This window comes from Pseudonaja textilis, chromosome 8, assembly GCF_049901715.1.
Source record: "Pseudonaja textilis isolate UNSWEBS1 chromosome 8, rPseTex1.2, whole genome shotgun sequence".
Lineage (NCBI taxonomy): Eukaryota > Metazoa > Chordata > Lepidosauria > Squamata > Elapidae > Pseudonaja > Pseudonaja textilis.
This window is the reverse complement of record NC_141997.1, coordinates 7,924,027-7,942,797: the sequence shown is the minus strand read 5'-3', so window position 1 is coordinate 7,942,797 and position 18,771 is coordinate 7,924,027. Positions and strand designations below refer to the sequence as shown.

At 35.6% G+C, this 18,771-nt stretch overlaps 1 protein-coding gene across 2 annotated transcripts in view; it reads right to left on the bottom strand.

The window, feature by feature from the left end:
• Window positions 1–7,150: 7,150 nt before the first annotated feature.
• RPS6KA3 (ribosomal protein S6 kinase A3) overlaps window positions 7,151–18,771 on the bottom strand; it is a 73,556-nt gene continuing 61,935 nt past the window's right edge. For both annotated transcript variants that reach the window (XM_026714312.2, XM_026714311.2), the window contains exons 19-22: window positions 13,641–13,717; window positions 12,352–12,469; window positions 11,417–11,557; window positions 7,151–8,694 (exon numbers count right to left, since the gene is read on the bottom strand). In XM_026714312.2, the coding sequence (XP_026570097.1) occupies window positions 8,572–8,694; window positions 11,417–11,557; window positions 12,352–12,469; window positions 13,641–13,717 (459 nt within the window). In that variant the 3' untranslated portion in view covers window positions 7,151–8,571. The remainder of the gene's footprint in view (window positions 8,695–11,416; window positions 11,558–12,351; window positions 12,470–13,640; window positions 13,718–18,771) is intronic.

Below are 18,771 nucleotides of genomic sequence, written 5' to 3'. Positions count from 1 at the left end.
AGGTTGGACCTGCATGCTAACATGCTGGAGACAAATTAGTGTTTTATTCCTAAAGAAGGTTTATCTTGGTTGGTGTTCTTCCAACGGACTGTACCTGGTTATCTTCCTGAAGTTGGCAATTATCTATCCTGGTCTGTCGAACTTTATACACTGCTGTTTGTTTTTGGTTTTGCTTCGCTATCAGCTCTTTGAATTTGAACTGTGTTCTTTTCCTTTGAAATGTTATTTTGAAATACAGTAGTTTACTCCACTGTGAACAATTAAACAGTGAAGCCAAGTTGAAGGCATTAAAGGACTTTTAATTACGTTTTGGGTTTTGTTATATTTCTGATATACTCTAGGTCATCACAAGGTGGTAGACTTTAGAAGAAACCCTCCCATACTACCACCTCTTAAAATACTAGACAGCACAGTATCAACAGTAGAAATCTTCAAATTTCTAGGTTCTACTATATCACATGACCTAAAATGGACACCTAACATCAAAAACGTCATAAAAAAAGCACAACAAAGAATGTTCTTTCTGCGCCAACTCAGAAAGCTCAAACTGCCCAAGGAGCTGCTGATACATTTCTACAGAGGAATTACTGAGTCTATCATCTGCATCTCTATAACTATGTGGTTTGGTTCTGCAACCCAACAGGACAGACACAGACTTCAGAGGATAATTAGGACTGCAGAAATTTTTTTTTACTACCAACCTGCCTTCAGTCGAGGACCTGTATACTGAATGAGTCAAAAAGAGGGCTGTGAAAATATTTACAGACCCCTCACATCCTGGACATAAACTGTTTCAACTCCTTCCTTCAAAATGACGCTATAGAGCACTGCACACCAGAACTAGACACAAGGACAGTTTTTTGCCCAAATGCCATCACTCTGCTAAACAAATAATTCCCTCAACACTGTCCAACTATTTACAAAGTCTGCACTACTATTACTATTAATTTTCTCATCACTCCTTATCACCCATCCCCTCCCACTTGCAACTGTATGACTGTAACTTTTGTTGCTTGTATCCTTGACTCTTGAGGAATGTATCTTTTCTTTTATGTACACTGAGAGCATTTGCACCAAGACAAATTCCTTGTGTGTCCAATCACACTGGCCAATAAAAGAATTCTAATTCTAATATTTGTTTTCTAGAACTATTATTTGTAAAGTAAAAATTAAGTTGTGTAAATACAAAGCAATTCTAACAGCTGAATCCATGAAGCACATAGCAATATATCTATAGTGCTGTGTCTGTCTGAATAAAAACTAACTTTCCAAAATTTAGCCACATTTTTTGTTTTGTAAGAGGAGACACATTAACTGAGAAAATAGTATTCTATATGTAACTTTCTTTCCCTAATTCTGCTCACTAAAGACAGTTCTCCCTGGCTTTCTGCAAAGGACCTTCTTTTGACCTTTTCTCTTGTAACAAAGAGCACCATTGCTTTTACCTTTTGCAGATGTTAAAGAAACACCAGCCCAATTTTAGGCATGTCTTCTTAAGCATTCGATTTTTTTCTTCCTCTGCTTAACTTTCATGTATGTTTCATGACTTGTCATAGAAAGCCCTCAATATTGCTTGGTAACTACATAAAACTCAAATGTATAGATCCCTATAGTAACAAACATGTTTATTAAATTCTTGTAACTGTCTATACAACTGCTTTGCAAGGGACACCTAGAAGAAATAAAATGCTTCATAAATGCATTATTTTCAAAATTTATTTGCATTATCACTTGATTTTCTTTTGAAGACTACAAAACCTTTCTTGACAAGAATACAAGCAATAATATCCTTCCAGGCTCATACGTGGTATTGTTCGGAAATAGGATTACACATATATATTCTAAAAACACAGAGCTCTCCATAAAATAATCAAAAGTATCCCATACTTTTTGCCTAGTTACCAGCATTTTAGTTGCAATGCTAATGAAAGCATCTGATGCAACTTTAATGTTCTGTCTGAAAGATATAGTACAGTTAAATATGTTACTATATCTTATATTTGCATGCTATGCTTATGAAATCAATATAAAGAATTATTGTACAGAACCATATAAAAATATATATCTATATATTAAAATTTCTTAAATAGTTACCAGCCGCATTGTCATTAAAATGGTAAAATAACTATATCCCTTTAAAAGTGGACTTTACTTTTGTTTAGGTCAGAAGTATCAAGATACCTATACCTCAGCATCAAGATTAAAAGCTACTCATTACTAATCAATAATTTATATGCTGCAAAACTTATTATCATAAAAAGTGATTTAATTGATCTATATCTATATAAGGTACCTAAATAAAATGTATCAGCGTTTCTCTCTTTATGGCCTGCCCCTGCCCTTGTTTGGCTAAAAGTTCTCATTTTTAATTTATTAATTTAATTTTTTTTATTTGTCAATTGCTTACAAGATAATAGGTATAAGTAAAAACATAGTTATGAATACATGGATACATATAAGAAAAATTAAAAATATAAAAGAAACAATAGGACAAGGACGGTAGGCACATTGCGCTTATGCACACCCCCTACAGACCTCTTAGGAAAGGGGTGAGGTCAATAGTAGACCTCTTCTTTTCTTCTGCCTCCTGGAAATGATTACTTCAGTAACGTTTCAAACTGTGTGGCAGAAGAGGGTAGTAAACCACTATATTTTACCAAGAAAAACACCTGGATAAAGGGATTGTTGATATGCCAGATGATCCCATCAAGTTGGATGGCACACAACATGCTACTGAAGAAAAGCTGAAGACCTTTTGGAGTACCAAAGATATTTATGATGCAATTAGATTAAAGTTTTCTGAAAAATTAGTGCCGATATTGCCATGCAAGAAAAAAATTCAAAGTCTGTAAAGAAAAAATTAGGCAGCCAACGTGGAATTTAAAAACATGACTATGGGAAAGAATAAACTATGCATCAACATCTTCGGCATCAGGAAATTGAAATGGACATTGGGCACTTTCAGTAAGAAAATGTTTATTATTCTGGACATGAAATACTAAGTGGAAAGTGTTTGCTTTCATAGTCAGGAAAGATGTAACAAAGACAGTACTTGATGACTGAATATCAATTAGATTCTGCAGACAATATATAATGATTATTCAAGTTCCATTGATGCAGAAGAGGAAGCTGATGCATTCTATAGCCAAGTTCAATCAAAAATCGACATAATGTTCAAACAAGATGTGTTGTTTGTGGTTGCTGACTGGAATGCCAAAGTTGAAAACATCAAGGAAGAAAATGTAGTTGGACTACATGGCCTAGGGAACAGAAATGAAGCAGGCGACTTTCCCATGCCTGCCAACCCAATAATTTCTTCCTGCTGATACATTCTTCAAACACAATAAGGACTATATACACATATATGAGCACATCGAAAACAAATTGAGTATATTATTGGTATAAGGAAGAGATTGGTTATAGAATGCAAAAATGCGGCCAAGATCTGATTGTGGAACAGATCACAAACTGTATGTAAATTTCAAATCAAGCCAAAGTGAAAGAACAAAGTTAACCAGTTTCCCTGATATGATTTTGAGTATACACTCATTGTTTTCAAGGGGCAACATCAGGAATTGTTCTGAAGGCATGTACCTTAATAGAAAACCAGAGCAACTATGGAATGATGTAAAAGAAGCTGATGTTTGAAGGAATGTGGAAAGGGACTGTCAAAGACCTGCCCAGAAGAAATCAAATTGGAATGATGTCATTGCAGATGGTGGGTATTTCCAAGAAGAGAAGAGATAACAAAGCCAAGAAAGATAAATATCTGGGTGGAACATAACAAGAATTTCATAGAACTGTTAAAATAGAGGATCAGTATGTTGTAAGTCATACACAATGGAAACAGAAAATGAAGAACATTTTTCCAAAAAGATCTCCCATCTCCAATGTCAGGATATTGTATCCATTTCCTAAAGGAGTACCAATCGACAGACAGTAATTGATTAAATGTAGTTCACACAGAAGTGGAACCTGTATAAATAAGGGTTATCAACATCTAAAATATTTTAGAAGAGATACACTGTTTACAAGAACTTCCAGTTCTAGAAGATAGATCATTACCAAGTGGAAGGTCACAGGAATTGATGGAGTATCTAGAGAAATATGACAAACTGCAGAATACTTACCAATATTAAGGAGATTTAAAGTGTGCAAACTATTGCACAATATTCTTGATTTCACATGCTGGTAAAATAATGTTTAGAACAGGGGTATCAAATTGGTGGCCCACGGGCCGGATGCATCACATGCAGGCCAGGCCCACCCCAGCTCTGCGAAGGGGGGAAAACAGCATAAAACATCATGTGATGGCAACGTGACACTACAGGTTTGACACCTGTGGTTTAGAATCATACATTGATTAGACTTTTACATAGAAAAGGAAATGTTCAAGTTCATTTTTTAAAAGAGCAAGAACAAGAGACGTTGTATTTATATTGAATAATTTAGAAAGCCAAAAAGTCAATTTATGTCTCAGTGGTTAGGGAAAAGTCTTTGACAATGCTATCATGTCAAGCTATGAAATGTCCTTAGCTTTGACTATGAATAATAAATCAGCAGTTAAGAAATATAGTATAGCAATTCAAGTTTCTAATGAAATTCTCACTGCATATATATTAAATGGTTATTTAAGTTCTAAACCACATTTTTAGTGAGTGATGAGGTAATTTTAATGTTTTTATATGAAATCTCAAAAGAATCTAAAAATTAAAAATAACTATCAACGAATGTTGGGGTCTATAATCTTTCCCTCTTTTTTGTTATAAAAACACAGGGAGTATAGATTATCTAAAGGCAAGAATTAAAAAAAGAAACACTATTTTTCTATTCTGTTATTAAGTAATATTTTAGAAAACATGAATCTGGACAGGCTTAAACATTCAACATATTATTTAGGATTAACTAGTTAAAAATCACTTCCAATTTATAAATAAAATTTGGTTGATACTAATATTCCCAGCCAAGGAAGACAAAAGTCACAGAAGACATTGAAATAATAGTTTCCTTTTTAACTTCAAACTTATAAACTATATAATTTCTGATGAGTTATACTGATTTACAATTTATAGAAAGTCTTAAATTATTTCTGAGGAATAACGAGTAATGGAATAATTTACCAATTTTAAAATACTTTAAAAAGGAACAAAATACATTACCTATTTTTCTTAAGGAACTTGTAAAATACAACTGAGCTATTGTAAATATATCAATGTTTAAGTGAACTGTTCTTTTTCTTAAATATAATATGCATAAATGATTGCTTTATAAAGTAAAAGTGTTTGTTTCCTGTCTAGGAAAAGTAAATCATTTGTTTTAGGGGCAGATTAAATTTTATTGTTAAGATGACATCTAAAATTTCCAGTGCAATCCAGTTGGAAAAAAATCTGCTTAATTATTTATAGGTAAATTCCAATGTGCTCACCTTCACGTTCTCTAACTATTACATTTAAGATCATAAAATAACCTAGGACTATTAATGGATTACATATTGAATATAACTATATATGCTATTATTTTGTAGAGAAGATATATTTATAAATGTATATAGACATGTGTGTATGTGTATGTATATGTATTATACACACACACACACACACACACACAATTTCCTGCAGAATATTAAATAAGAATCTTCTAAGAAACATATTTTGTTAAATATAAATCTAACTGCATGAGTCCAATGTGAATAGCATCTTTAAAACATCTAATAAAATCCCTCCGTTTGGAAGATGGTTATTAAAAATATTGATGCACACAGAGATAGAACATTTTTCCTGCAATACAATAAAATATAGTAGCAAAGTGAACTAAAATAAGTGGAGCAGCAGACTAATACAAATAATGGATTCATTTTCTCAAGGTTTAAGATATAAAATTGCCTTATATGTCTGCTCTTTTGTTATTAAGAAAGAAGCAAAGATTTGTATCTTCTCCCAAAATGGAATGAGCAAGTTGTGAAATTTCTGGAGCTTCAGCAACAACATTGAGCATTTCAGCATCTTTTTTAGATTTAACCCATGTCCAAAAACAACTAGTGCAAATGTTTATATACATCAAAATAAGGCATCCATTTGAAAAAGCTCAACATTATATATTTTTTTACAATTCTAAAAGTACCTCATAACTTATTTTTATGTAGTTGTGAATTGCACCATAGATGCTTTAGGGAAATCATGGCAAAGTAAATGCAATAAACACATTAGGGTTGAAAACTATTGATGTTAAAAATGTTAAAAATAGACATATTAGAATATTTCAGCAGATAAAACCATATACAGGTAGTCTTTGACTTACAATTGTTAATTTAGTCACTGTTCAAAGTTACAATACTGAAAAAATGGACTTACAACTATTTTCTCATTTATGACTATTGCAGCATGGTCATGTGATCAAAATTCAGATGCTTGGCAACCAGCTCATACTTATGACCATTGCTGTGTCCTAAGGTCATGTAATCACTTTTTGCAAACTTTTGACAAGCAAAGTCAATGGCGAAGCCAGATTCACTTAACCAAGTTATTGACTTATCAACTGCAGTGATTCACTTAACAACTGTGGCAAGAAAGATTGTAAAATGAGGCAAAATTCACTTAACAAATGTTTCACTTAACAACAGAAATTTTGGGCTCAATTGTGGTCATAAGTCAGACTACCTGTATTTCCATCCATCCAAATCTAGGCAATAGCTCATGCCCATGTATTTCGTGTGGAAAATCCAAATCATATGAACAATCCCCATGTTACTAGACCCTGTCATGAAAAGCTGTCTTTAACTATAAAATATCACCTATTTAAGATCTGTCATTGCAATTAAATCTTGAGGCAACATTTATCAAAATTTAAAAATATTTTCAAGCATGACAGAAGAAAATAGCATTTTAAAACATCAATATTTAACCAACAGTAAGAAATAAAGGCCCCTTGGTGGCTAATTAGCAGCATCTATACAAGCAAAGACTCATTTAAGAACTAGTGTGTGAAAAGGATTTTAACTTACAGTACAAATAAAAGTGTGGTAACCTGAAACAGTTGCATGAGTCTGTAAGGCAGAAACATGAGATGAAACTCTGGAAAGTACTAAAATTAATATGAACTAAAAGGAAGACAAATAAACTATAGGACCCAGTGATTAAAGAGATCACGAACATTTGATAGAAAAAAGATATATTTCATTTCCTACTTTTATCTACCACATTGATCTGAGACTAACTTATTGGCAAAATGCAAGACAATAAAGAAATATTACTACTGTATAAAGAGTAATTTCTTTGGCAGAATTCTGATGATCCACCCAAAATTCTTCATTTCTTCAGAATATTATATTTTGCAATACATAAAAGTTCGATATCTCATATATCTGATCCCAAAACAATTTGAAGAGGTGAATTTTCCCCAGTTCCCATGAAAACAATAAAACAACATAAGTAGTGCCATTATGTTCAGTATGTGTGTTTAGAATTGCAATCTTAGCATCTGATTATACAGCATTCTTCAAGATTGTAATCTACGAACATGCCAAACTTTGAAGGCAGAGCCACTAAAAACAGTTGAAGACACTGGGACACATTTCATCCAATTTGTACTCAATGCTGCTTTTGTCTATAGTGGCCCAAGTATAACAGACCTGCTGTTAATTTTTAGCCATAAAAATGATCTAACATTATTATTGGAGAATGCACTACTTCAGTGCATACTACTTAAACATTACATTTCTGCCCTCTCCATTTTCTGATCAGCACTGTGCAATAAATACTATTGCTGCTTAAGTAACAAAGATAAACCACAATTAACATCAGTTGAACCAAAGTTGAACTATTTAGCCAGTTTCTGAGGTTCACAAAAAGACACTCATCATGACAATATGCAGACCCTTTTTGCTTCCATACATAGCAAACCACAAGTGATTAAAATATGCCATTTTACCATTAAATGCTTTAACAATTCCCAAGATTTCTAATAATTGTGTCCATGGGAAAATCCAAGCAAGGAAATACACATTCACAGAATTACATTCAATAGCTGTTTAACAGTCAAGCTGTTTTAGAGATGTCCAATCATACTGATTAATATTTTAATCAGATTTAATTGTCAAATCAATTAGTCTAAAGAGAAGGAAACAGTACATAAGTGTATTGTTAGGAAAAATATACAAAACATATAAAACACTGGATGGCACAAATTACACAGTGCTAATATAAACATATTTTAAGGTAAGTGCTTAACATAAACTGTCCATCCTTACATGTATCAAATAATTTTAAAGGGAAAAAAGCATTCCCTATAAAAATAATGCTATATGGTGCAGAGTGCTTTTTCAGTGTATCTATTGTAACAAGAGGTCTTCATAATTATTTCCATTAATAGTTTTTTTCCACTGATTCCACTTTTTTCTCCACTTGAAGGAAAATGTTTTGTCTTTAACAGTTTTCAAAAGATGAAAGCAGGAGCAGCAGCATAACAGTACCAGCTGGAAGAGTGTGCTTTCAGTTTATTGGGGTATGTGCTATCTGTTGCCATAATTTGTGCTATCAACTAATTGTGGTACCATTTTTTTTACATGAGGTCATTTCACAGAGCAGTTGAGGTAATTTTTTTTACTCCTCTTCTTTGAGCAAGTGTAGAGCGACCCACTGGCTCCAAAACTGGGGACTGATTGCGATTCAATGCTGAGTATGTAGCTGCCATGGCACCCTAGGAATAAATTTTTAAAAAAAATTGTGAATCCTAGGTTAAATGATCACATTACAGAGTTTAAACAAACAGTAGAATTTAATAATGTAGAGTTTTAATATTTAAAAGACACAAACATTATTTATCTTAATCTACAGTGCAATATGTCTCTGCCTTTATGTTTTGCGCCTCATATCCATGCAGGCAGGAACGTGTATTAATAACATTGCCCAATCATTTAAAACATTAGTTGACAGGGAATGTCCAACATTCTAGCAATGTATACTTCTCAACTCTCACAAATGTGATTTAGATTTGCTCTTAATAATGCTAACTGCAGTTCTCAAATAGGAAGAAATTGTGCAAATAACAAAATAACCATTATCTTGCAGAAGCTACGATTGGTTAGATCAGCAGTTGCCAACCGGTGGGCCGTGAGAAAATTTTGGTGGGCCACAGAGAAATCTCACCCCCACAGCACCCACACAAAGCAATTAATCCAGGCTGCACAGAAACATAAGGCTGTGCAGCCCACATGGCCCATGGAAACCCTCCCCGCCCACTCACTCTGGCAAACTTGCCTGCTAAATTGCTATTTTGACTTTTTCCAACCATCATCTGTTTTGCTGTGCCGGGAGATTTAAATTAGCTAGGAAGCAGGAAATGGTTGGATTTCTTGATTTCTGGCTAGTCTTTAGATCTTCGGCACTGCTTTTAAGCACCGCCGAACCTCCCTTAGGACCAAAGGTTCTGTTATTCAGAGCAGACTCACGGCAAGCAAATTTGAGAGACTGAGCTAGCCGATGGCAAATAGATCACTGAATGATTCTGTGAGCAACTCAATCTGCCTGCCTGCTTTGCCTGGTTTTGGGTAAAAGTTGCTCTTTTTTTATAAAATCAAAATTTACATACATGGTGTGTTGTGAGTTAATTTTATGAGTTTGCTTGCAAGCAAAGTTTATGTGACAGACTGAGCTAGCCGATGGGAGATAGATCGATCTCTGGATGAATCTGTGATTCTGTGAGCAACTCAATCTGCCTCCCTGCTTTGCCTGATTTTTAGGTAAAACTTGCTCTTTTTTAATAAAAAAAATCAATATTTATATAAATATTTATAATATTTACATACAAGCCATGCCCAGCCAGTCATATGACCATCAAGCTGCACCCACAAATTAGGCCACAAAACCAGTTAGTGGTCCCTGGGTTTTAAAATTAAGAGTTTGGTGGTCCCTGAGGTCCAAAAGGTTGGCAACCCCTGGGTTAGATGGTACTGCATGTGCCTTTAGTATCATTGGTTACTAAGTATTCTGATTTCTAATAGACATTTTACATTTTATCCTATCACATTAGATTTGGAAAAAAGAAAAGTATGAAGTATGTTAGACAAATTTTGTAGTTTTATTAAGCCTGTATGTAATAGCAATAAATTGCCTTTTGAAAAACACTGAAAGAACTTATTTATATGCTGTTCCTGTTGCTGACATCTCTGAATGGTATATCTATGTGACATTGGTAAATGTTAAAAATAAAAAAACTAATAAGATCAAATCAAAGTACATCTCTTTATATATAACAGTGGGAACTTCAATTATATTAGACAAATACTCTAAAGCCAAAATGAACTATATTAAAATGTCCCAACCTAGCAGGGCTTGCTGGTGTAGCCAAGTTTTAATAGCCTTCCTTTTAAGCCAATAGGGTAGGATCGACTTGCTTGACAGAAGCAAACTATTACTGATTTTGTTCCTTAATGATGAAATGTTTATTATAGGGAAAATGCCTTCAATGGATCATTGACTAAGAAAATCTTAAATGTACAAATTTCAAAGTATTGCTAGAAATGGAAATGGTAGAAATACAGGTAGTCCTTGTTTAACAATGGTAATTAGGACTGGAATATCAGTGGCTAAGCAATGCCATCATAAAGCATGATGTCACATGATTGTGCTGCTTACTGATGGCATTTCTAGCAATCTCTAGTTACTGTTAAGTGAGGGCAGTGCAGGTTTTCAGTGGGAACTTAATGTGATCATAACTTTCTGCTTCCCTATTAACTTTGCTTGTGGGAAACCAGCACTGCAGGTTACAAATTGCGATTAAGTTACCATGGGACACCATGATGTTCAGAGATACAGGCTGGTTGCTGAGTGCTCAGATCACAATCACATAGTCAAGGGATGCTGCAAAGGTCAGAATTTCAAGGACCGATTGTAAGTGCAACTCATGCAACATTGTTGCTAGTTCAAATAGTCATTGAACACATTTTTGTAAAATTAGGACCTCCTGTAATGGAAAAAAATAAAGGGGCAAACTGCAGATTAAAATATAGTAAACAGAATGTTTATTCATTTTAACTATTTTTATACCTCATTCCAATCTCAAAGGATTATACAAAAGAAATGTTTGCATATTGCAAATGAATTCCCTAATTGATGCTCCCATGTAGTCATTCACTGAGACCAAAAACATACTGAAATAAAACAGTTTTGTTTCTAGAAAAAACACAACAGGGTCTGTCTTCCTTTAAAGAAAAGTTCCACAAAATGGGAGTTACTGCAGAGAAGCCTGCCATCTTATCCACTTCCATGTACATTCTTAGCAGGCTTTCTCTATATGACCAGAAGAGATATCCATTCTGACAAAATGTTGTCCAATATATGCCATTCGAGTGCCATAAAGGCCTACTGTACTGGACACGCCTACTCTAAGGAATAATATGCATAGGGTTGTTGTTTTTTACCTTCACAAGATGTGGAGCATCTTGCCTGTTGAGTTGGTACTGAGGCAACTGATCACAGTGAACTATCCATGGGTGCCTTAGAACTTGAACAGCAGTCAGTCTCTGATGCGGGTCAACATGAAGCATTTGTGAAACTAAGTCCTGTAAACAATTAGTTAAATTGCACAAGTTTTATAAAATAATAAAATGATGGATTTGATTCAAATAAATTAAACAACATTTCAGATTAGAAAGGATTCCTCAATCCTTAGGTGGACATTTTGTAGTCAGGGTAAGATAAAATTTTATAATGTACTTATATTTGCTAAAAAAAACTTCTATTTTTTCCCTTTCCAATTATTTCTTTCTGTGCTTTTGTTTATTTATTTACAGCTTATGCTTTATTAGCTTGTATTTTTATGTAAAGCTTTAATAAAAATGTTTTTTTAAAAAATGCCCTGGTAAGGTATCAATACTTAATTGCATAAATGGAGATAAGGGATATAAAAAAGGAAACAGGAAATAAAAGAACCAAATACTGAGCATGGGAATTATGACCTATGACCTATCACTTGGTTGTCTGTATGTACACTGAGAACTTAAGACACTGGAGACAAATTCCTTGTGTGTCCAATCACACTTGGCCAATAAAAAAATTCTAAATAGAAACTGGGAGGCTATGAGTTCTAGTCCTGCCTTGCACAAAACCAGCAGCTCACCTTAGGGCAGTTACTCACTCTCAGCTCTAAGAAGGCAAACCAGTTCCAAAATTTTTGCCATGGACTAGTTGCCAGGCTAGTCTTGAAGGCACATGACTTGAAGACACAAAAAGCAAAACAACCTCCCCCCCAAAAAAAATACACTCATAAAACATCATGCAACTTGCTATTATTATTACTTATTGATTTTATATCCTGTCTTACCTAATGAGCTCTCAAGAACAATAATTTACATACCTTTGCTGTTTCTGAGACAGAGTTCCAGTATCCACCACTGAGAGAAAACTTCCCACTACCTATTCGTGCCAAAATTTCTTCTGGAGTATCATCAGGACCATTTGCAAAGGGAGTATACCTAAACAAAGACAATAGTTTTAACATATTTTTTTAAAAAAGCTCTGCTCAATTCCATTATTATCAGAATTGACGTTCTAAATTATTATAGGTAGCCTTGACTTACGACCATAATTGAGCCCAAAAATTCTGTTGCTGAGACATTTGTTGAGTGAGTTTTGCCCCATTTTATGATCTTTATTGCCACAGTTTTTAAGTGAATCACTGCCATTGTTAAGTTAATAGCACGGTTATTAAGTGAATCTGGTTTCCCCATTGACTTTTTCAGTCTCAGAAGGTGATCACATGGCTCTGGGACACTGCAACTGTCATAAATGTGAGTCAGTTGCCAAATGGCTGGATTTTCATCATGTGACTATGCTGCAATGGTTGCAAGTGTGAAAAACAGTCATAAGTCACTTTTTCAATGCTGTTGTAACTTTGAACAGTTACTAAATGAATTGTTGTAAATCAAGGACTCCCTGTATTTAATATAAATTGTAAAAATAATTATTAATGAGACTATGTAACTCAGGGCTGTCAAGCTCGATTTTAATGAGGGCTGCATCAGGGATGTGTTTGACCTCGGGGGCAGGGTGGGCATGGCCAGCTTGATGTCACTCATATTGGTGGCACCTGTGGTGGCTCAAGTGCTCTGCCAGAGAAAATGGGCTGCTGAACTCCGTTTTTGGCCCTGATACCTTCCTGCAGCCTTCTGCCAGCAAAAACAGAGCTTGGGTGGGCCTCACATGCCCCTCAGGCCCCGTTTTTGGCTGCAACAACCTCATGTAGCCCTTTGCCAGCGAAAACAGAGCTCCATTTTTGCTGGCAGTTGCGGCCAAAGACAGAGGCTGAGGGCCACATGCAGCCCTCCCGAGCTCCATTTTCACTGGCAGAGGCACTGTGGGTCAGTCCTTTGCTGTTTCCAGGGTGGCTCTGCGGGCCAGATCTAAGCACCGCACAGGCCATCTGGTCCCCAGGCCTTGAGTTTGATGTCTCTGATGTAAGTGCTAACCAATTACTAACATGAATAAAAAGCTTTCCAAAAAGAATTAGGAAACAAAAGTAATGTATTATATTTAGCAGTACTAAAACTGTACTTAAAATAAACAGTTTAGCCCAGTTAATGGTTGCAGACATGAAGATTTTAGCAATATATAGATAGAGGACAAAGTAAATTGATACAAACATACCCAGTCAACATTGTATATAGAAGGACACCAAGGCTCCATATGTCGCATGCTACATCATACCCTTGCCTTTTTAATACCTATGGAAATCATGTTATTAATTAAATCATAAAGAAAAATCAATTATCTTAATTGTAAATATTACTTTTGTAAAAGTTACTTTTCCTACTGAATCACTGAGAAACTGAAGTTGCTGTATCCATTATAAATTATCCAATACAAATTGGATAATTTAATTTAATATCTGAATATTTTAATAAACAATATTTGAATTATTAAATCAATTTAAACTTTGTCATTGCAGTAAAAAATGAGTTTAAAAAATCACTGTACTATAAAAGAAAGAAAACCAAAACTGAAATAAATTATTTACATAAATTATGGGTAATCAATATAGCACTATTAAAATAAAACAAAAAATAGTTTAGATAAATTCATTTCAGAGTTGTTTCTCCATCTCATAGAATCCATTTAGTTCAATAATTACATCTCATGTAATTCAAAAAGAAGTAGAAAGCCACATATCCAATTTCTTGGTTTCCTTTGTGTATGATCATCAGCCTCAAATTCTTTTAAAAATATAGAAAAGATAGGAATGTTCCATAAACCTTGAGACTTGGCCAATACATACATAGTCCCATATGTAGGATTAAGAACAATCAAAGTCAGTGAGGAAAGTTGAGATACCAAGTAACTTGCAGGTCAACAGGACGTTAAGTGGCTGTCAGATGAGGGAGGTTATGAAGGTGGCTGCTGTGGCATATGTTAACGATTTCAGGTTCAGAGGTGGCTGGGTGAGTGGGGGATATGCAGGTAGCTGCAGTGGTGCATAAGTTATTTCATGCCTAGGGAGCAGAGGTGGCCGATGGCAGATGGGGCATAGATGGCTGCAGCAGAATCTACAAGCAATTTTAAGCACAGGGGTGGCTGCTATCAGATGGTGGGGGGTAGCAGGTGGCTACAGTGGTATATATGAACAATTCCAGGCTCAGAGGTGGCTGCTCCTCGGAAAAGGAGATTTGACAGAGCAACTTGCAACTTTCCGGCTAACTTCTCCATTGATTTTGTTTATAGGAAGCTGTCAGTGAAGGCCGCAAATGGCAATCCTGTGATTGTGGACCACTGCAACCATCGTAAGTATAAGCCAGTTGCCAAGTTACCAGATCGACATCATGTTACCGCAGGGGTGGTGCGATGGCTGGAACTTTGAGGACTGGCCATAGGTATCAAAAGTTCTGCACCACCCAACTTTAAACAGTCACTGATTAAGTAATCACTAAGTGAGGACTACCTACAGTATATAACTTATGTTTTTATAAGGAAGTGAGAAAAAATGTTCTGCACAAACAGCTAGAAATTTTGGTTAAATAGATTGTAAGATTCTGAAATTGTCACTAAGAATGGCCAGATTGTCTTTTGCTTCTGAAGCTATTAATAATAATTTTTTCCTTTTTCTGTAAGCCAATATGTACTTTGGATAATAAGGGGGACCAATATGAAGCAATCAACTTGAGTGGTGGATATTCAATTTTTAATAATCGGATTTGTGGAAAGCTCTCCTGTTGCTTCAGGAACTAATGAATTCTAAACAGCTGTTGCAAAATATAATACTCCTGGCCTGGATGGCTTTTCAGGGGACTGGCCTGGATGGCTTTTCAAGGTTTCTGCTGAGTCATTCTAAATCTTTTGGATGTAAGTCAGGTGTCTGCAACCTTAAACACTCAAAGAGCCATTTGGACCTGTTTCCACAGAAAACACCAGGAGCCAATAATTTAAGAAACGGTGTGACTGGTTTTGGTTTTAGCTTTTGAGAAAGACAAATAAAGGAAAGTATCAGTATTTCTGTAAACAGAAAAAAACCAAAAACGGTGTGACTGGGAAGGCATGACCAACTTGATGTCACTCATACCCACCCAGACACATGACCCCCCCCTCCAGCCACGCCTACCCAGCTGGTCATTAGGGCAGAATTATTTGCCCAGCTGGCCCTGCCTCACCCCTTTCTTCCCAGCTACCTCTTGCCACACCCAGCCTCAGGTGTGTTGTTCAACTTTCTCTCTCTCTCCCCCCTCCCTCCCTGCCACTGTTGCCAGGGGGGAGTGGGGCAGGGTCGCATTGTGGCTCTGGATCATAATGGGCTCCAGGAGGAGGGGGGACTTTCTCCCCCATTGTGAAGCGCACTAAATTTCACTGTGTTGCACGAGGCGCTGCAAGAGGCCATGGAGGCGACAACAATTCCAAGCTCAAAGCGGCTTACAGCTCCAAGACCAAAGTGGCAGGAGGCGAAGGCTGCCTTGAGTGCAAATGGAAGGCAGATATTGTTGCTGTGCAAATGCAAGTACAGGGGTGCTTTGCTTCTGCTCTGGAATATGGAGCGAGTCTCCATCCCCTGCTGTCACCCTTACCTTCTCAGGCCAGACGAGGAGTGACTGGGGGGGGGAGGGGAGGGGCCAGCCAGTGATGAGATCAGCCGACAGGGAGCTGCAGCAGAGGGCTGAAAGAGCCACATGTGGCTCCAAAGCCGTGGGTTGCCAACCCTGATGTAAGTAATGAATCTTTTTTCAGGATGTTAAACTACCAGCATTGTTTTATACTAACAATTACACTAAGGTATTTATTATGCTGGTTACATATTACATAGCTGCAAAAACTTTTACCGCATATAATTTACTACCCCATCAAGAGTTTACAAAAAATCATCAAGCATCGGACAATATGTTTATTAGTTGATATACTGGATATAGTCAGGATGGAATCTACTAGTAGCTTTAGACCCAGAAAAAGCCTTTGCTAAGTTATCTACTTCCAAAAGCCATTCCTTTTTTTCTCTCCTTTAGCTATATAGGTTATAGCTAACATATGCTTTGGCTATGTCCCATATGTTCTGGAGTGAGGTACTGTATCTCCTCTTTTATATTTTTTAAAGAAAAAAAATCCATTTCCTTTGCTGCAGGTTCTGTGAACTCTTTTCTCTTAATAGGGCTTGGTTCAGCATCCACCTAAGATTCTTCTTTACACCTTTCCAAGTTAATTTTACTGGATTGTGCTCCACCCAAACACTAGGTTCTATTTTAACCTCAAGTATATCAGTTCTTAATGCCAGAAAAATCCATATCATATCAATTCTAGACCATGATTTGTGTCTTTTTCAAATTTATTTCTCTCCAGACATTTTGTATACAAATTTCTTCTATCATTTTAAAAAACATCCTAGGTAGTCTCTTTCTGCTCTCCTCTCACCCAATTTTAGTGCTTTTATAGTCTAGTGTTTCATCCACAATTGAATTAAAATATCCTAGAAGACAAATGTTTCTATATTCCATTTCCAATATTTTCTTATGTAATGCTTGGCAAAAAATTTCTTGCTTATTGTTTTGGTACATTTTGATTAGTTATTATTTCCACCATCAAAATTCTTCCTTCTTCATCTGAGTATATCTGTTTAGAATCCAATGATTCTTATATATATATAAAGCTACTCTTTTTTGCTGTGCTGATATATAGTTTCCCAATTTTGGGGCATTCTAAAAGTTTATAGTGTTGTTTCTTTATGTGTGTTTCTTGTAGACAGATTATTTCTGTGTCCAATTTTTGCAATTCTGTAAAAAGTTTTCTTTGTTCAGAAGGGGAAATTTAATCCATTTATATTTAACTTGCCTCGTGGTATAACCAGAACAATCTGGAACTGAACAAACTCAAAACCGCAGAAATGGTGGTAGACTTTAGAAGAAACCCTCCCATACTACCACCTCTTACAATACTAGACAACACAGTATCAACAATAGAAACCTTCAAATTCCTAGGTTCTATCATATAACAAGACCTAAAATGGATACCTGACATTAAAAACATCATAAAGCACAACAAAGAATGTTCTTTCTGCACCAACTCAGAAAGCTCAAAGTGCCCAAGGAGCTGCTGATACAGTTCTACAAAGGAATTATTGAGTCTGTCATCTGCAGCTCTATAACTGTCTGGTTTGGTTCTGCAACCCAACAGGACAGGCACAGACTTCAGAGGATAATCAGGACTGCAGAAATTTTTTTTACTACCAATCTGCCTTCAATCGAAGACCTGTATACTGCATGAGTCAAAAAGAGGGCTGTGAAAATATTTACAGAACCCTCACATCCCGGATATAAACTCTTTCAACTCCTACCCTCAAAATGACACTATAGAGTACTACACACCAGAACAACTAGACACAAGGATAGTTTTCCCCCGAATACCATCACTTTGTTAAACAAATAATTCCCTCAACACTGTCCAACTATTTACGTCTACACTACTATTACTATTAATTTTCTTATCATTCCTCATCACCCATCCCCTCCACTTGTGATTATATGACTGTAACTTTGTCGCTTGTATCCTTATGATTTATATTGACTGTTTCTTAGTATAATTTGATTGCTTATTGTACCTTATGACTACTATTAAGTGTTGTACCTTATGATTCTTGACTCTTGAGGAATGTATCTTTTCTTTTATGTACACTGAGAGCATTTTTCACCAAGACAAATTCCTTGTGTGTTCAATCACTCTTGGCCAATAAAGAATTCTATTCTATACATTGAAAGGATCCCTTTTTTTTTCTCCATCTTAATTATATTTGGAGTTTAGTTTCCTAGTGATTCTTCTGTCTTTGTTCTCTTATTAGTCCCTTTTCTTCTTGGTCAGTGTTTTCTTTCTCTTTGTCTTCTTCATTTTGTATCACTGTATTTTCTATTGGTTTTTTCTCCCTGTTTTCCTTATCTTTTTGTGTACCTTGTGGTTTCCCTTCAAAAATGCTTGCATGTCTCTCATAGAAATCTGCTGCCTTAAAGGTAGAGTCTGTATCTTCTAGAGTTCCAGTTAATTAGGATCCCCTCCAGAACCAGCCATCCAAAATTTACTCCTTTTTCATTCAGCTTTGTTGTCAAAAATTGATATTGTCTTCTTAGATCTCTTATCTTCCAGGGAATCTGTTTTAACACCATGATTTCCTTTTTTCTGCATTGTAGTGTTTTTCCCTCATTCTCTTCAATATTTCATCCCTTATTCTTCTTCTGACAACTCTAACATGGACCTTTCTGGGCACTTTGTGTCTTCTTGTGTAGCTTGAGTTTAGTCTGTACATTTGGTCAATCTCCTC